The following is a 16,984-nucleotide window of genomic DNA, read 5'->3' as shown; positions in this document are numbered from 1 at the left end:
TACTGCTTGTTCTCAAAAGCTGCACTATGTCCTCTCACTTCGGGAATATCACATTTCATTTGACCTCCACTCCACGTAACCTTAATGAGAGTTCAAGAACTCAAGCTACAAGCTACCATGGGCACTTCAAAAAGCCAATGGTGTGTTCTACTGCCTCTGATGTTGAATGGCTCCTCCCCTACAGCAATTTAGCACGAAAGTATTTGTTGACACTTTAAGCAGCAGCATATGTTAGTTGAGTTCTGTATCAACACAGGAAGCCTGTCAGCATCTGCCAGATGTAGATGGGATAAAGTTTATGTGGGAAATGTCAAGCTTGTAACAGAATATTACAAATAGAGTCAGGCTGGGGTGGGGTCACTTCATTGCAGTCCTTCTTCTGAACTATCCCCTTGCTCCTTCTCATTCTGCTACACATAGGAACCTACAGAAGACAAGCAAGGCTTCTTGGTGTCACCTCCATCTCCCAGACAAGTGTAGATCATGTTTCAAACTGCAGTCATTTTTAATATATTCTCAGATGTAAAGAGACAGCTAAGATGTCCTTTTGCCCTTTCTTTTGCCCTTCCCTCTCCTCCAGCTCAGACCCTGAACAGCAGTGCTGCAGTACCTGCCCTGTCTCTGTTTTCTCACTGCACCACTTCCCCAGGTCAATCATGCACTTGTCCTGGAGGGCTGGGTCAAGCTTCACATCCATGGCACGCTGGTGGAGGATCCTCTGGACTTCTGCTCTGCACTCTCGTGATAGCTGCAAGGAATGCAAAGAGCATTGAGCAGATGGGGCCTCTAACTCCACACAACACCAACGAGATGCTGCCAGGTGACATCCTCAGAGTGGCCACAAATCCCATGGGGCAATCCCAGACAGAGCAGAATTCCTGGGCTGCTTGGTCCCTGCAAGCAAGCCAGGCTCCAAGAGAGCCTGAAGCTTTGTTGTTTAGTTTGGAGCTCCTTTCATTGAGCTAAAATAAATCTGACACCCTTAAACCTTCACTTTGCTTGTGAAATGAGATGTCAAAGCAGCTGCTGAGGTTATCTCTGCACTGCCCCCCCCTTCATTCAAAGTTTCAGATTCCTTCTGGAGAAAAAAGCCTTAAAAAAAAAAAATGCCCTGAGCACTGCAAGGGAAGGACAGAACGAGGCAGTGCAGTCCAGTTGGGATTTCTTCTCAGCAAACCCCACTGCAGCACATCAGAGCCAGCATTTGCAAAGGCTGAGGAAGGAACAAGTTGTAGAAAAATCAAGGGGTACTGACACAGGGCTTGCCAGGTCAGACATTTAAAAACCCAAACCACTGGAAGCCAACGAGCCTTTTGTGGGCAGCACTGGAAAAAGAAAAAAAAAAGTACAGATCTAATGAGTCTGCTTTGAAATGCTGGATTTCAAAATGACAGCTGCTCTCCTAGCCTACTTTGCACAAGAAAAGCACATTTAAAAGCCCTTTCTCTTTCTTGATAGACTATTTGCAGGCTGACTATTGATTTCTTTGGTCAGCACTGATATAAAATAGAATTAAAAATTCTCAACTCAGCAGACTCAGGAACAGCATTAAAAAACTATTCCTGAAAGAGATGCTTTCAATCAATACTTGACCTCTGCCACAAAAGACCTTTTAAATCAAGCAGCAGAAATTAATTTTTAAAGCAGGCTATTGTGTAAACCCACCAAAAATCCTAGGGCTGTGTACACTAAAATGTCAAAAGAAATGGAACCAAGTTCCCAGCTGCTTTCAAGGGAGGGCCTGGATAAAGGCACAAGGGCAGCAAGCTTGGAAAGAATAGCTCTGAACCAAATAAATGTCATTATGGTGGATCTCCAGATTGCAGGGCAGAAAGTCAGATCCCTACTGCCTTCTTTAAACACTGCATGAGCACATTTATCAGTACAACATGCTCTTAAAAATTGGATTTAAATCAATAGGAAGAGTTAAATGGGGCATAATCTGAAGTTGTACTCAAATCCAAATTTAATCAGAAACAGCCTAGGAAGGCTGGGCTTGGGACTTTTTACATAAAACCATTTTTGCAGCTATGCTAGGTGTCTCCAAGGAGGTGAGCAGTCTTTGGAATGACAAAGAGGAGAACTTACACTGAGAACCAACTTGTTGTCAGCACACAGGTCCCCCTGGCATGCAGCTCTCACATCTTGATGTGGCTGTTTCTATAGAATCCCAGACTGGTTTGGGTTGGAAGGGACCTTAAAGCTCACCCAGTCCCAACCCCCTGCATGGGCAGGGACACCTCCCACCAGCCCAGGTTGCTCCAAGCCCCATCCAACCTGGACTTGGACACTGCCAGGGATGGGGCAGCCACAGCTTCCATGGGCAACCTGGGCCAGGGGCTCAGCACCCTCAAATTAAAGAATTCCTTCCCCATGTCCAACCTCAATCTCCCCTTTCTCTCCAAGTTTTAACCCATTTCCCTTCTCCTCTCCCCACCCCCCCGTGTCCAAAGCCCTCCCCCAGCTTTCTTGTAGCCCCCTCAGATATTGGAAGGTTGCTCTGAGCTCCCCTGGGAGCCTCCTCTTCTCCAGGCTGAACAACCCCAATCCCTCAGCCTGGCTTCCCAGGGAGGTGCTCAGCCCTCTGAGCATTTCAGTGGCTCTGCTCTGGACACCTTCCAGGAGCTCTGTGTCCTTCTGCTGCTGGGGACTCCAGAACTGGACACAGTAGTCAGAATTGGACACAGTACTCATTTTGCCTTTCCAGAACAACACAGACCTTAGAGGAACACTTGAGGAGGAGCTGGGCATCAGAAGCAGTGCAAGTACCACATCATGCAAATGCTTTTTTGGGAGTTCTTGCAGTTTCATCCTGGTTGTGTCCAGCTTCCAGATGTACATACAGCCCTTTTGGCAGAGAGGAGAGAGCAGCACTTGCACTGCACCACTTACCCTCCTGCCCTGCTCCTCTGTACGGTAGGCATGTCTGTACAAACAGGAGAAAACAGCTCCTGGAGGCATCAGCTCACTGGTTTCATTCCAGCCGTGGGTATGGCAGAGCCGGGAGGCGTCTCCCTGGCACTTGCGGTACAGGACTGTATCCAGTCTGCAAACACAAAAGTAACAGCTTGCACCCAACTGAATAAACGGGGGGTAAAATGCTCATCACTCAGTTTGCAATCAGCTCCCCAATGTTGCAGAAATACACAAAGATTGAATCTTCAAGGCTTGCTGAAGTCTTCCCCTCCCCACCCCTCTCTTCTGCAACATGCCAGCTAGGTGCTGACTCATGAGAAAGCAGCTCCCTGATGTCCTGAAACTTGATGTTTTGCTTGTATAATGTTACAGGTTCTCTGTGCTGCTGACGTTTTGAAATGCCAGTTTCCCCAAATTCTGAGTTAGATTAATTATTGTCTGCTCTGGGTTTGAGCTAACTGAAGACTTGTCATCCCTTGCTTTTCCCTACAAGAAAACTGCAAGTGCAGATCTCCCAAGGTGACATCTAATCCCATGAAAGGCAAGTGAGACATTGCCAGGGAAACTTCAGGTTTCTGCAGCACTTCAGGACAAAACATCAAGTGATAGCAGTGGACACAATTACACAGATAAATAGTAAAGTAAGAAAACCATTCCTACTCCATGGATCTGTGCTGGGCACACAGTGAATACAATACTTTTTATAAGCCAGTTTTAAGAAATGGTAATTAAACAAGAAAGGTGAGCTGATGTTGCCCAGCTGGCAATAGAAATTAGAACTATCTTTATCCCCAACAAAATGCAAATACTCAATCTTTGTTCTTCCAGTCACTTAAGTTTTGTTCAATCAACAAATTACCTGCTGGCAACCTGGCACAGGCAGAACCAGCAGTGAGAGAAAACATAAAGAGAAGGGAAAGAACCTAGAGTATTCTTGTCTTCTTATGGAGACAAGAAGTGAGATGACAACATAACCAGCTCTGGTCCATGAAGCCCCATTTTTTTAAATAGCAGGAGGTTCACAGACCATGTCAGCTCTTAAGTCCTGGCCATGCTTCCTATAAACACAGCTACGAGTCAGATTTTTTTAATGTTCAATCTGAATACTCTTCACAGTAATCAAAGCTCATGACTTGCCTTACACTCCTTGTGCTCACTGAGAACAACTACTCCAGTTCTAGAAGTAACCCCCTTTGATGTACCCTACATCCTCAACTCTCCATTTGCTCCACAAGAAAAGCCAAACACTTACTCTTTCCTCACTGGTCACACTTACTCAATTTATCTCTCTCACCCTTAATCCACGTGGATACTCGGGCTCTGCATATATTTAAAAGAAAGCAGTGCCATTTTTGTATGAGAAAAATGGAAAAACAGTGCTCCCAAAGGAATTACACCTGCTCTATTGGGTATAATCACACCTAGAGAATTTGAAAAAAGGCAGAGATGGAAGCAGGGAACCTCTGGCACAGTGGCTCTTTGTTATAATTAGTATTTGGTTTTCTTAACTCCCCTACTGCAGCATTCAGAGGAGATAAAACCAGCTTCCACCTTCAGCTTCAATCTGGCCAGAGAAACTCCTTTTAATTCAAGATACACTGAATTTCAGAGCTCAAACTTGAGGTGCTTTGTATCATTGCTAAGTGAGTACCTGATTTAAGTGGGCGTCACACTTCCTTTTGCTTCTACTGTCCTAGACAACCATTAATGCCCTGCAGACCTGCTTAAAAAGTCCTCTTTTGAACATGCATAAGCTATACTGCTTTACAAGGAACTGCAGTTCACACAAACACCAAATACAAGCATCAAGGGAGGATAAATCTTCTTTTACAGTACTCACTTCCAATCACGAGATATAAAATACTGGAGCTCCAGGAGCCTATGCTCACAGTCCTCTACCATCTTCTCAGTATACAAGTGTTCCATCAGGCAAGAGAGAATCCTGAAAACAGAAGAAAAAAGGCAACAGAGTGTTGCAGTCATGCTGGGCTTCCTTGTAAAGGTGTTGCCACATCAATCTTTCCACCTGACCATAAATGAGGCATTCAAACACAGCAAAGATCTTTCTCTTCGTTCAAAAAGATTACACCTAAAACAACTGAATACCACAATCCCACTCTCCTAAATTCCATGGCTTCAGTTATCTCAGCAAGTCTGATATATGACAAAATAATAAGGAATATATTATATAAAATCTGGCTCAGGAGACAGTATCTATCAGTCCTGAAGATAAAGGAGACGTTTGTCTCTTCACTATAGGTTTCACCTAGGTGGCCTTTTAAGGCTTGTTGCTGTATTACTGAAGACTTATATAGCAAGTGGAATTAGCATAAAATGTTACACACTGAGAACATGAGATAGCTACATCTTTCACCAGTGCTAGAGCAGTCCTGTTATAAAAAGGAGTAATTTATAAGGCAAGAATGAAGAGAGAGCTCAGTTCACACTTCCAGTGCTCTACGGATTGCTAGCTTGGAGCGTGTCATTTCTGGATGGGTTTTATTACCTCTACTGCTCAGCCACCCAACCTTCACAGATGCCCCAACAGAAGCAGAGCCTCCCTGCCCCCAGGAGTCACCTACATGGGGTCTCCAGAACGTATGTGCTTGCAGGCAGTCTGGATCACTGACTCACAGGCCTCGTTCAGAGCTCGGTCGATGCGGTAATCCGCACCCGGGTCCGTTTCTTGGATCAGTGTTTGAAGCTGCAAGAAAGGAATTGCAGATAAGGAAACAAACAATAATCATCAAAGATGAGAGCACTGTGAAGTTCTCAGCGTGGCAGTTCTGTGCCAGGAACACCACAAACAGGTATGACCTCAGCTCTACAGATGCTTGTTTCAAATTCTTGTGCTCGCCAACTCGATTGCCAGACACGGGAGTCCAGTGCTGCTGAACCCTGATGATCCTGAGAAACCAGCCCAAAACATTGGATGAGACAAGCTGGCTAAAAGTCACCTGTACACTTGGACCACTTGTATAGAATCACAGAACTTTCAGGGTTGGAAGGGATCTTTAAGATCATCTCATTCCAACCCCCCTGCCATGGGCAGGGACACCTCCCACTAGATCAGGTTGCTCAGAGCCCTGTCCAGCCTCGCCTTAAAAACTTCCAGGGATTGGACTTCCACCACCTCTCTGGCCAACTTGTTCCAGTGTCTCACCACCTTCATGGTGAAGAACTTCTTCCTAAAATCCTAAAATTTACCCTCCTCTAGTTTGAATCCATTCCCCCATGTCCTCTCACTGTCTGACATCCTAAAAAGTCCCTCCCCAGCTTTCTTGTAGCTCTTGCAGATACTTGAAGGCTACAAGAAGATCATCTCAGAGTTTTCTCCTCCAGACTGAATAACCCAACTCTCTCAGTCTGTCTTCATAGGAGAGGTGTTCCAGTCCTTGTTTTTCTTTCAACAGGGGCTCCAGAACTGGACCCAGTATTCCAGGTGGAGTCTCACAAGAGCAGAGGGGGAGAATCACCTTTTCCTCAACCTGCTGTCCCCCCTTCTCCTGCTACAGCCAAGGATATGGTTAGCACATCAACTGAACAAAATGGAACTGGTAAAATTCAAATACTCTGCTTGTGATCCATCCTCATCCCATGTGGCTGATGATAAACATGTAAATTTATCCCCTCTCCATGAAGATTACCTGCATGATAAACTGATAACCATAACAAACTGAAACCCCCTCAGTGTTGAAAGACCAGTTGCCTAGCTACTACTAACAAAGCTTAAAAACATTTTTAATTGCCTGGAGAGGACTCAAAAGTTTTGCTAAAATATATGCTAGAACATCCTGTTCTGCTGACCCATGACATACAATTTCCTCAAGCATGCCTGCTCACCCTTCTGGAAGCCAGGGTTACCACAATTCAGTCTATATTAAACAATGTTTAATATATAAAAAGGTAAAACTAGGCAATCATTAAATATTATAAACATATTTTATCTAAATGCATATACAACAAAATCAAGGCATCAGTTTCCATCTACTTAAGAGAAGCCATGGTAGGAGTGAAAGCTGAAAACAAAAACTTCCCAAAGATTGAGAGACCAGATGTGTGAACTTGAAGCTGCACTCCTGTTGAAGCTCCCAAGTGCTTTCAGTTCTCACAGGTAAATACAGCATGAGCAGTCTAACCAAGACCTTTCTTCTTATGAAGCAGTTATTCTAATTACAGCTTCAGAAAAATAACTCTCTCTTATTAATAAAGAAACATAATTAGCACCAAGTTTCAAAATCAAATCCAGACACCTGAATGTGAAATTGAGAGGCATCTGCTGGGCCACAGGAAGGGAATCTGGGTAAATCTCACATCCTCAATCTATAGTTTTGAGAAGCAGGGTACACTTTTGGGCCATCCCTCTGCCCAAGTTGTCCCCCTTCATTTCCCTGTGAATTCCTGAAGACCAAATTTGCAAGCAAATAGTAAGAGAATTGCTTAGGAGGCAACTCTAAAACCTTGACACACACTTCATGGGTTTGGTTACTGGCCCTCAGCACAGCTACATCAAAAGCACAGGGATAATTTTATCTTCCACCTTTCAAAGCCTGCACCTAAACACCATCCAGGAATCTTTCCGGGGCACAGCTCTAAGATCACAAAGGAGAAGAAAAAAAAAGCATCAGAGAAGCTGAGAGACTGTAAGCTACTGTTATTTATCCAATAAAAAGCTTGGAATCAAGAGGAGAGAGCCCAGAGTGCCGGGGAGGAATGCAGGATTTCCTGCCACTTGCTCTTGGCCAGAACTAATTGTGCCCAGGTTCAGTTCCTGAGGGATGCAGGTGGTTCATAAGAGCACTGCCTAGCAGGCACAACCCATTGATTTAAAAATTCTTAAGGTTATTTTTCACTAAAAAGTAAGAAGGAACATTTTGAATGACTGCAAGCTGTCAAACAGAAGCCAAACCAGGATCCAGCTCCCAACAAGGAGCTGCATCTTAGTCAGCAGGAGTGAGAAGTGATCCATCCTTAACAAACTTCCAAGGGTCAATGCAAGAAGAAGGATGGAATCATTCTGGTGGCATGGAAAACACACACAGACAAGGCAATACACTGCCCATGAGGTGATGGGATAGCTGCATGTCAGATGCTTACATATAAAAATGGATAAATGATTACTGGAATTACTCCCTCAAGGACGAAGTGGGGACTAAAACCTCAAACCTGATGCTTTCTTATACACAGGGATGATTTCTCTTCAGGTTTCACTTAAAGTGGTGTTTGTGTGGCTGATAAATCAAGAGGCCTGAGGGTGCTGGGTAGAACCATCTCTCACCACCCCATCTCTCCCAAGCCTCTCTGCCCTGTTCTGGGCACTACTGCAGGACCCCCACTCCTGACCCTCAGCCACATCCAAGTGGGGTGAGGCAATAATCTGGCACCAGTGATACAAGTGAAGGTTTTATAGGATTCTCAACACTCCTGCAACACTTGCAGCTGGATAAACTTCCTCATCTCCTCAACGTGTACCTTGATGTGGGGCTAACAATTACCTATCAATGTATGAGCTGGATTAGAAACGGGAAGCAGAAATATCCTTTTAGCAGCTCTTATAGTTTTACCTGCTTAAGGGACTGAGCAGAAAAAAAGCAGAGATGAAACCACAGCAACAGAAAAGCCACACATTTGAGAGAGTTTGACAAGCAGCTCTAATATAAAACATTGCTTGCACTAAGTGACACCACAGATGCCAGACACTCCCAGTAGTGCTGTAGATGTTTTAAGTGTCCATTAATCTGAAGTATCAGCCAATATGTCTGCTGATAACCTACAGCATCACACAACCACCCTACTTACACCCAGGGCCTCCACCTTTGAAGAACAACACGGTATTTGCAGAAGGTTGCTTGGGACTCACCCAAGCTGTGTATGCTTCCCTGCAAAGCTAAGCAGAGATTGTTTTACACTGGAAGACATGCCCCTGAAGTAGTCTTGGATTCCAGAGGTTTTGGTTTTTATTTCAGAATCACAGGATTATTGAAGCTGGAAAAGCTCTCTGATACCATTAAGCCCAACCTATGACCTAACACCACCACACTGGCAAGACCATGGCACTAAGTGCCATATCCAGCCTTTCCTTAAACACCTCCAGGGATGGTGACTCCACCATTTCCCTGGCCAGTCCATTCCAAGGCCTGATCACCCTCTCCATGAGGAAGTGCTTTCTGAGATCCAGCCTGACACCCTCAATAAAATCCCTCTGCTCTCCTCAATAAGATGCATGCCCCTATAGAAGCACATCTCTTGTATAACTATTAGGAGCCATACCCTTTTCCTTTAGAACAGGGAGAGTGCTTGCCAAGATGGAAAAGCCAAACTGCAAACAGCCTTTAACCATAAAATCATAAAATTATCAGAATTATCCCCATCAGAAGGGACCTTTAGGATCATCTAGTTGCAACCCCCTTGCCATGGGCAGGGACACCTCCCACTGGATCAGGTTGCTCAGAGCCCTGGCCTTAATAACTTCCAGGGATTGGGCTTCCACCACCTCTCTGGGCAACCTGTGCCAGTGTTTCACCACCCTCATGGTGAAGAACTTCTTCCTAACTTCCAAAAATCTACCCTCCTCTAGTGTGAATCCACTCCCCCAGGTCCTATCACTGTCTGACATCCTAAAAAGTCCATTCCCAGGTTTCTTGTAGAATGAAAGAGGGACATACTGCCAGCACGTACTGTGAGACACTGGGGTGAGCCTAGAGTTGGGCAAGACAACCCTGACCAAACATCCAGGAGGTTTTTTGACCATAGGTTACACCATGTATGTTACCCAGAAAGCCATTATTCCTCTATCATTTACAGAAGTTGGGCATTTTGACAAGTTTGCAGATTAAAACCCAGACAAAAAAGCCCACACAACTCTTAGGTGTTCAGCAACATAGTGAACCATGAGCCCAGACTCTCAGAGGAGAGATTCTGGTTGAGGTGTCACAAGAAATGAAACCTCTCAGCTCAAGAGATCAAGGTTTGAGAATGCCTTTTGTGGACACTTTTAAACAGAAAGAATCACTCGTGTTTCCCATGCAGGAAAGGACATGAGCAGATGCTCCTGTGGGAAAATAAAATCATACAGGTTCTTTGGTGGTTTGGGATTTTTGAGTGGTGTTTTTGGCAGAGGGGCAAGCACCTTCCTTTCATAAGTTAATGTCCTGGTTTGGGCCAGGATAAAGGGGATTTTCTGTCTTGTCCTTTTGCTTTCAGCTCAGTCTCTTGTCAGCAGCTGCACTTGCTGAAATTCACAGCAAGTTTCTCAGGCAGTGGCTGCTCCTGGGACTGATAACTCCATGGTTATAGTTCCAGCCAGAGCCTGGTGTGCAGAGCCAGGGACACTGCTCAGCTCTGAGGAACAGTTTGCCCTCCAGAAGGAATAAAGAGGTCCCACCTGCAGCCTCCTTTGGGGAGGAACAGACAAGAGAGATGCCAGAACTGACCAAACAGAGGATTCCATCCCATACACCTCAGACTCAGGAGAAATTGGAGGCATCAGGAGGGTCAAACCCCTTCCTGCTTCCCCTTCTTCCCCTCTCCCTCTTTGCTTCAGCATCCTGGGAGGATTCTGTCTGTTCCTCTGCCTGTGCTCCTGATCCATTCCAGCCTGGATCTGTGTGTTCCTGCCTCCAGCTCCCAACTCCTGCTGACCCCAGGATTCCAGCCTGGACTTTCCCAGGGCTGCCCTGCAGCCTCAGTGGGGATGGGAGAGTTATTGGGGGAGAGGGGGGAGGAACCTGGGATCAATTTCCCTGTATATTTGTATAGATTTAGTCATTTTTCCTATTTATCATTCCTGTTTCATTAAAGCTGTGCAGTTTAGTTTCCAACCCATCAGTCTCTCTCCCTTTATCAGGGAGGGATTTAACAGAGAGCATCTCTCAGTCAGTTAATTGCTGGCCCAGCATGAAACTGTGACAGGCAGACTCTGAAAACTTTGAAAAACAGGACAGTAAGTAAAACCAGATCCAAATTAGATGCTTCCCATTCCTATTTCCTCATGCAAACTGCCTTGGGAAGAGTGTCTAAAGAGTTTCAGGACTATTTCTACTGCTTACAGCTAGCCAAGAAATGAAAGTGCTTTATCAGACAGCAGAAAAGCACAGAAAACAGAACACAAATCATTCAACTTGCAGAGGAGGCATGGACGAGCCCTGCTACTGCATCAACTTACCATTCAAAAATAAAGCAGAAGCTTAAGTGAGCTGAAAAAACCCCAAACCCTACAGATTTCTATGAACATCTTTTTCCCCAAAAGTCTGAAATAATTTGTGACTTTTGGGGGTTCCCTGTATGGTTCTGAACGCCTTGTTCTGAACAGGCACTTCATGATCTAGAAGTTATTCCCAAGATGAACTGATCTTGCAAAAATTTTCAAATAATTAGAGTTCTGAGGCAGGAAATTGAGTTTCCTATTTAAATAGAAACAATTATTTGGTTCTTCACATTACTGTTGCAAAGCATTAAGTCATGCACTACAGCTCCCTGCAGAAATGACTCAAACTTCACAGCTGCTGCATCACACACCTGGAATTTGTGCAGAAATGAGCTTCATCACAACAGCACCCAATCCCCTTACAAAAATTTATTAGGTATTAATTTGTCTTTGATAACATGCACCAACTGGCAAGAGGTCAAGAGTCTACATCTCCTCAAACTTCAACATCAACACTAACACTCTCTAGGCATTTTCAGCACTGACTTCCCTTTTTCCAGGCTCATGGGTTACTGAAAGCAAATGTTAAGTCAAAAAATGTAATATTAGCACTAATGAGTTTAAGCAGTAACGAGTTTGAACAATAACTAAACAATTGTTTTCAATTTAAGCTGACTACAAACAGGTTGCATACCTGGGCCAAACTGGAGTTTTAAAAAGGCCAAAGAATCATCCCATTTTTAAGAGGACTTTTGGAGAAGAATGACATGTCCTCATGTCCATGGCTGGAACTAGAAGGATGGAACTACCTGTTCCTCAAGTTCCATTTATTTAAGCTGAACAAATCAGCAAAAATCACAGAATCACAGAATCAGCTGGGTTGGAAGGGACCTGAGATCATCAAGTCCAACCCTTAATAAATAAATAAAAGCAAGTGGAAAGGTGCTCTGAGCAGATTTAGTGTGTTAACACGAACAGGACAAGGGAAGGACAGGCAGCATTTAAACACTTATAAAAAAACAAGTTCCTCTACACCTTGCACCCTGGAGCAAGTAACGTGACTTGAGAACTGCAGGAGAAGAACTACTGGAGATCCAGTGCCAAATCCAAAGCAAACCAATCCATTATAAATGTGCTGCTAGCTACCCAGTTACTTCATACCATGGCCTTGAAGTTCCACTTCATACAGAACCTCCTCCACGATTCACTGGTACCTGGCTGAGCAGGACTGCCTTCAGAACCACCTCCATCGTGACGCAAGATGTTAAACAGAGCAAACTGAGCAAGCTCCAAGTGAAGTGATAGGGGAATAAAACCCAAAAGGCATAAAAAAAAAACCCCAAAAGGCATAAAAAAGAAGGGATCTTACCGCCTGCTGACAGTTGAGCCCCACGTTGCCCTTCTCACCCCTCACCACCTTCATCAGGCAGTGCAGGGTGCGGCCCTTGCGATGCAGCCCCGAGCAGTGGTGCTCGATCTCGCCCCGGCAGCTCAAGATGATCTCTGGGCTCAGGGAAAAATCTTCCATCAGCATCCGCCGGTAATCCAGCATCTCACCCTGGCACTCACTGCTCACTTGGCGACCTGAGCCCAGAGCAAAAAAAATGGGATTTAGTATGAAAGCTTCAAAGAGCTCTTCTTCAGCTACGCTTCCATCGGGCTGGAGGAACAAGGAACACGCTGTGGACAAAGCCAGACTGCAAAAAATGTGGTAGAGCAACCTTGCTGGGATTAATCCAGTTGTTATCATGGAATAGTAGGGGTTGGAAGGGACCTCTGGAGATCATCCAGTCCAACCCCCCTGCCACAGCAAGATCACCTAGGCAGGACACACAGGAACACATCCAGGGTGGGTCTGGGGGCTCTGGAGGTTTAGGGCAGGACAAGGGCTGCACTGACAGAAACAAACCCCAGGGCTCTGGGGACCTGAGCCACCCCTGCCAGGTGTGGGGCTGCCCCAGGGCTCCATGGCCTGGGCACCCCTGAGAGGAGCCAGCACTCTCCACTGCTCCTGAGACAGTGTCCCTCAGTGCCACCAAGCTGCTCACCCTCACTGCCACCCAGGCATGGACACTCCCTGCCACCAAGACAATGTCCCTTAGGATCACAGAATGTCAGGGGCTGGAAGGGACCTCTGGAGCTCATCCAGTCCAACCCCCTGCCCCAGCAGGGTCACCCAGGGCAGGACACACAGAACACATCCAGGGGGGTTGGAAAGGCTCCAGAGAAGGAGACTCCACAACCTCTCTGGGCAGCCTGGCCCAGGGCTCCCTCACCCTCACACTCCACAAGTTTCTCCTCATGCTGAGATGGAATTTCCTATGTTCTAGCTTAAAACCACAATGGTAGCTCCTAATATTTAATAAAACCTGTAAAATAGCCTATGGATCCAATACGTGGATTTGAAAAAAAAAAACCAAACCAAAACCAAACAGGTTCCTGAAAGATTAGAACCTTGTTTTACATTTCACATTACAGGAGGTGCTCTTGAAAACAGCTGAAAATGTTTAGTGGATCTGCAGTGATGCAGTGCAGGTCAGCTCTTCCCTGGATGCTCAAGGGCTCATTTTACCCACTGTAGAAACAGAAGTCACCTCTGGTAGTTTACCATCTTGACAGGTAATTGAAGGAGGAATTTGTCCAGACAGCAGGTTAAACATTTCTTCAGGAAAAGGCTTTCTAGGGCATTAACACATACTTCTTCAGGTAGCCAAAACACAGCACAGAATATCTACCAAGAGCATGTACAGAAGGCCTAAAAAAACCCTGCAGTAGCACAGAAATCTAACTTTAATCACAGAACCACAGACTGGTTTGGGTTGGAAGGGACCTTAAAGCTCCTCCAGTCCCAACCCCCTGCATGGGCAGGGACACCTCCCACCAGCCCAGGTTGCTCCAAGCCCCATCCAACCTGGACTTGGACACTGCCAGGGATGGGGCAGCCACAGCTTCCTTGTCAACCTGAGCCAATGTCTCCTCAGCCTCCCTCTAATGAATTTCTTCCTAATGTCTCCTGAATATTCCCTTTTCCAGTTTAAAGTCATTACTTCTCATCACACCACTCCATGCCCTTCTTAGAAGTCCCTCTCCAGCCTTCCTGTACCCCCTGCACTGGGAGGTGCTCTAAGGTTTCCTTGGAGCCTTCTTTTCTCCAGGCTCATCAATGCTTAGATGTGCCCAAAGTTCTCCTTCAGTCCACATACAGGCAGTTGCATTTTCATCAATATGCTGGGTTTTTTGCAATGCCCTAGGCCCCCCCATCACAATCTCTTCAGACACGTACAACACCCCATGCCAGGGAGGTCCTATCCCCCCCAGGGATGATCCTACAGACACCTGGAGGTGTGTGGAATAATTAGTGTTCCTCCTGGGTTATGCTTCCTGCACGAGCCACATGCTGCAGAACCCATTTCACCCCATGGAAGTGGGAATTAATCACTGAACAGCAGTTTTCTGCATGTATTTCAGGAAAGCATCTGCCTTGCTGTAGGGAGAAGGAAAGAAAGCAGCCCACAAACAGCACACAGATCTTTTCCACATCAATGAGAAGCAAAGAATTATTCAAACTCACAAAGGCACAGATTGCTCATGCTGTTACTGCAGCCTTTCCCTCCTCCTGTGCCAGGGGCACTGCATGCAGCCCTGCTGCTGGATCCCAACCCACCCACCAGCTGCATGCCAAGGGGGAAAACAAACAGGATATAACATGTTGCTGCTACTTGGTATGGCAATCTCACAGAGAATCTTTAGCATGGTCCTGCCACAGAGGGCCCTCTTAATGCCTTTTGGACAGCTGCTGGTGTTAAGACACCTCCAGCTCATCCCAACTTAAATAAACAATACTAATATTCTCCCATTTGCCTTCCTTCTATGTAAGAAAAACTCCACTTCAAGAAATGAAGGCACTTACCCAGGTTTCTGAACTGCAAGGAAAGAACATGACTTACAAGAGGCAGAGACTGAGTATCCCTGGTGTGATGATAAACAGGGTCTCTAGTCTGTGTTTTAACCTAGTAGTGTGCTCAGTGCTTACTGCATACGTTAAAAATCTGCCTGAATTTACAGTGAATAGAAGGATTTGCAGTTACAAATCACCACTCCAGGTGGGATTTGCTATTTTAAATGTGTTGCCTTCACGATAGGAGTCAGTGTCAGAGGTTTACTCAGCTATTCTGGTTTTCAAAAACAACAGAAACATTGTGATGAGGAAGCCTGCCTCTGATCCAAAGTCTGGCAAAGGTTACTGTAAATACAGTTGAAGCTCCAGAGCTAACAGAAGTTTTTGAACTTGTCCAGTTTGGGGCTCCCTTGTTCAAGAAGGACAGGGAAGTGCAGGAGAGATGACTGCAAAGGGCTACAGAGATGATTAGAGAACTGGGACATCTCTCTTATGAGGGAACACTGAGGAGGGATTTGGGTCTTTTTAGAGGGGAAGGGAGAAGGGGAAAGGAAGGGAGAAGGGGAAAGGAAGGGAGAAGGGGAAAGGAAGGGAGAAGGGGAAAGGAAGGGAGAAGGGGAAAGGAAGGGAGGAGAGGAGGGGAAAGGAGGAGAGGAAGGGAAAGGGAGGAGAGAAAGGGAAGGGAGGAGAGGAGGGGAAGGGAGGAGAGGAGGGGAAGGGAGGAGAGGAGGGGAAGGGAGGAGAGGAGGGGAAGGGAGGAGAGACTGAGAAAGTATCTTATCGGTGTTTATAAATCCTTAAAAGGTGGGTGTCAGGAGCATGGGACAGTCTTTTTTCAGTGGTACCCTGTGACAGGAGGTTAACAGACAGAAACTTGAACGTAAGAAGTTCTATTTAAACCTGAGGAGGAACTGCTTTACAATGAAGGTGGCAGAGCACTGGAAAAGGCTGCCCAGAGAGGTGGTGGAGTCTCCATCCCTGGAGACATTGAAAACCCACCTGGATGCCACCCTCTGACACCTGCTCCAGGTAAACCTGTCCTGGCAGGAGGGTTGCAAAATCAAGGTCCCAGCAAGTCACACATCTTGATGAAGCTCCACTTACCTCTGTGCACTGCAGACTCCAAGCACATGAGGAGGTAGGAGAGCCTGGCCTCCCGGGAGCGGGGAAGGTTCTCCACGTTACAGCGGTATTTCTTCAGGTCACTTTTACAGGACTTGGCCAGTGAGTAGCTGACTTTGTAGTCTTGGGCAATCAGCTTCTGGCGGGTGGTCAGAGCATCACGACACTGCAAGGGACACATTGGGGTGGCTGAATGTCCTGGTCTGGGCCAGGATAAAGGGGATTTTCTGTCTTGTCCTTTTGCTTTCAGCTCAGTCTCTTGTCAGCAGCTGCACTTGCTGAAATTCACAGCAAGTTTCTCAGGCAGTGGCTGCTCCTGGGACTGATAACTCCATGGTTATAGTTACAGCCAGAGCCTGGTGTGCAGAGCCAGGGACACTGCTCAGCTCTGAGGAACAGTTTGCCCTCCAGAAGGAATAAAGAGGTCCCACCTGCAGCCTCCTTTGGGGAGGAACAGACAAGAGAGATGCCAGAACTGACCAAACAGAGGATTCCATCCCATACACCTCAGACTCAGGAGAAATTGGAGGCATCAGGAGGGTCAAACCCCTTCCTGCTTCCCCTTCTTCCCCTCTCCCTCTTTGCTTCAGCATCCTGGGAGGATTCTGCCTGTTCCTCTGCCTCTGCTCCTGATCCATTCCAGCCTGGATCTGTGTGTTCCTGCCTCCAGCTCCCAACTCCTGCTGAGCCCAGGATTCCAGCCTGGACTTTCCCAGGGCTGCCCTGCAGCCTCAGTGGGGATGGGAGAGTTATTGGGGGAGAGGGGGGAGGAACCTGGGATCAATTTCCCTGTATATTTGTATAGATTTAGTAATTTTTCCTATTTATCATTACTGTCTCATTAAAGCTGTGCAGTTTAGTTTCCAACCCATCAGTCTCTCTCCCTTATTCTCTCTCCTTTC

At 46.1% G+C, this 16,984-nt stretch overlaps 1 protein-coding gene across 1 annotated transcript in view; it reads right to left on the bottom strand.

Annotated features, from left to right (window-relative positions):
- GLG1 (golgi glycoprotein 1) overlaps nt 1-16,984 on the bottom strand; it is a 96,282-nt gene that overhangs the window by 13,639 nt on the left and 65,659 nt on the right. The window contains exons 7-12 of the mRNA XM_030457585.1: nt 16,065-16,248; nt 12,432-12,646; nt 5,499-5,620; nt 4,757-4,858; nt 2,893-3,046; nt 611-748 (exon numbers count right to left, since the gene is read on the bottom strand). Of these exons, the coding sequence (XP_030313445.1) occupies nt 611-748; nt 2,893-3,046; nt 4,757-4,858; nt 5,499-5,620; nt 12,432-12,646; nt 16,065-16,248 (915 nt within the window). The remainder of the gene's footprint in view (nt 1-610; nt 749-2,892; nt 3,047-4,756; nt 4,859-5,498; nt 5,621-12,431; nt 12,647-16,064; nt 16,249-16,984) is intronic.

Source organism: Calypte anna, chromosome 11 (genome assembly GCF_003957555.1).
Source record: "Calypte anna isolate BGI_N300 chromosome 11, bCalAnn1_v1.p, whole genome shotgun sequence".
NCBI classification, from domain to species: domain Eukaryota; kingdom Metazoa; phylum Chordata; class Aves; order Apodiformes; family Trochilidae; genus Calypte; species Calypte anna.
This window is presented reverse-complemented; position numbering and strand designations above follow the sequence as displayed.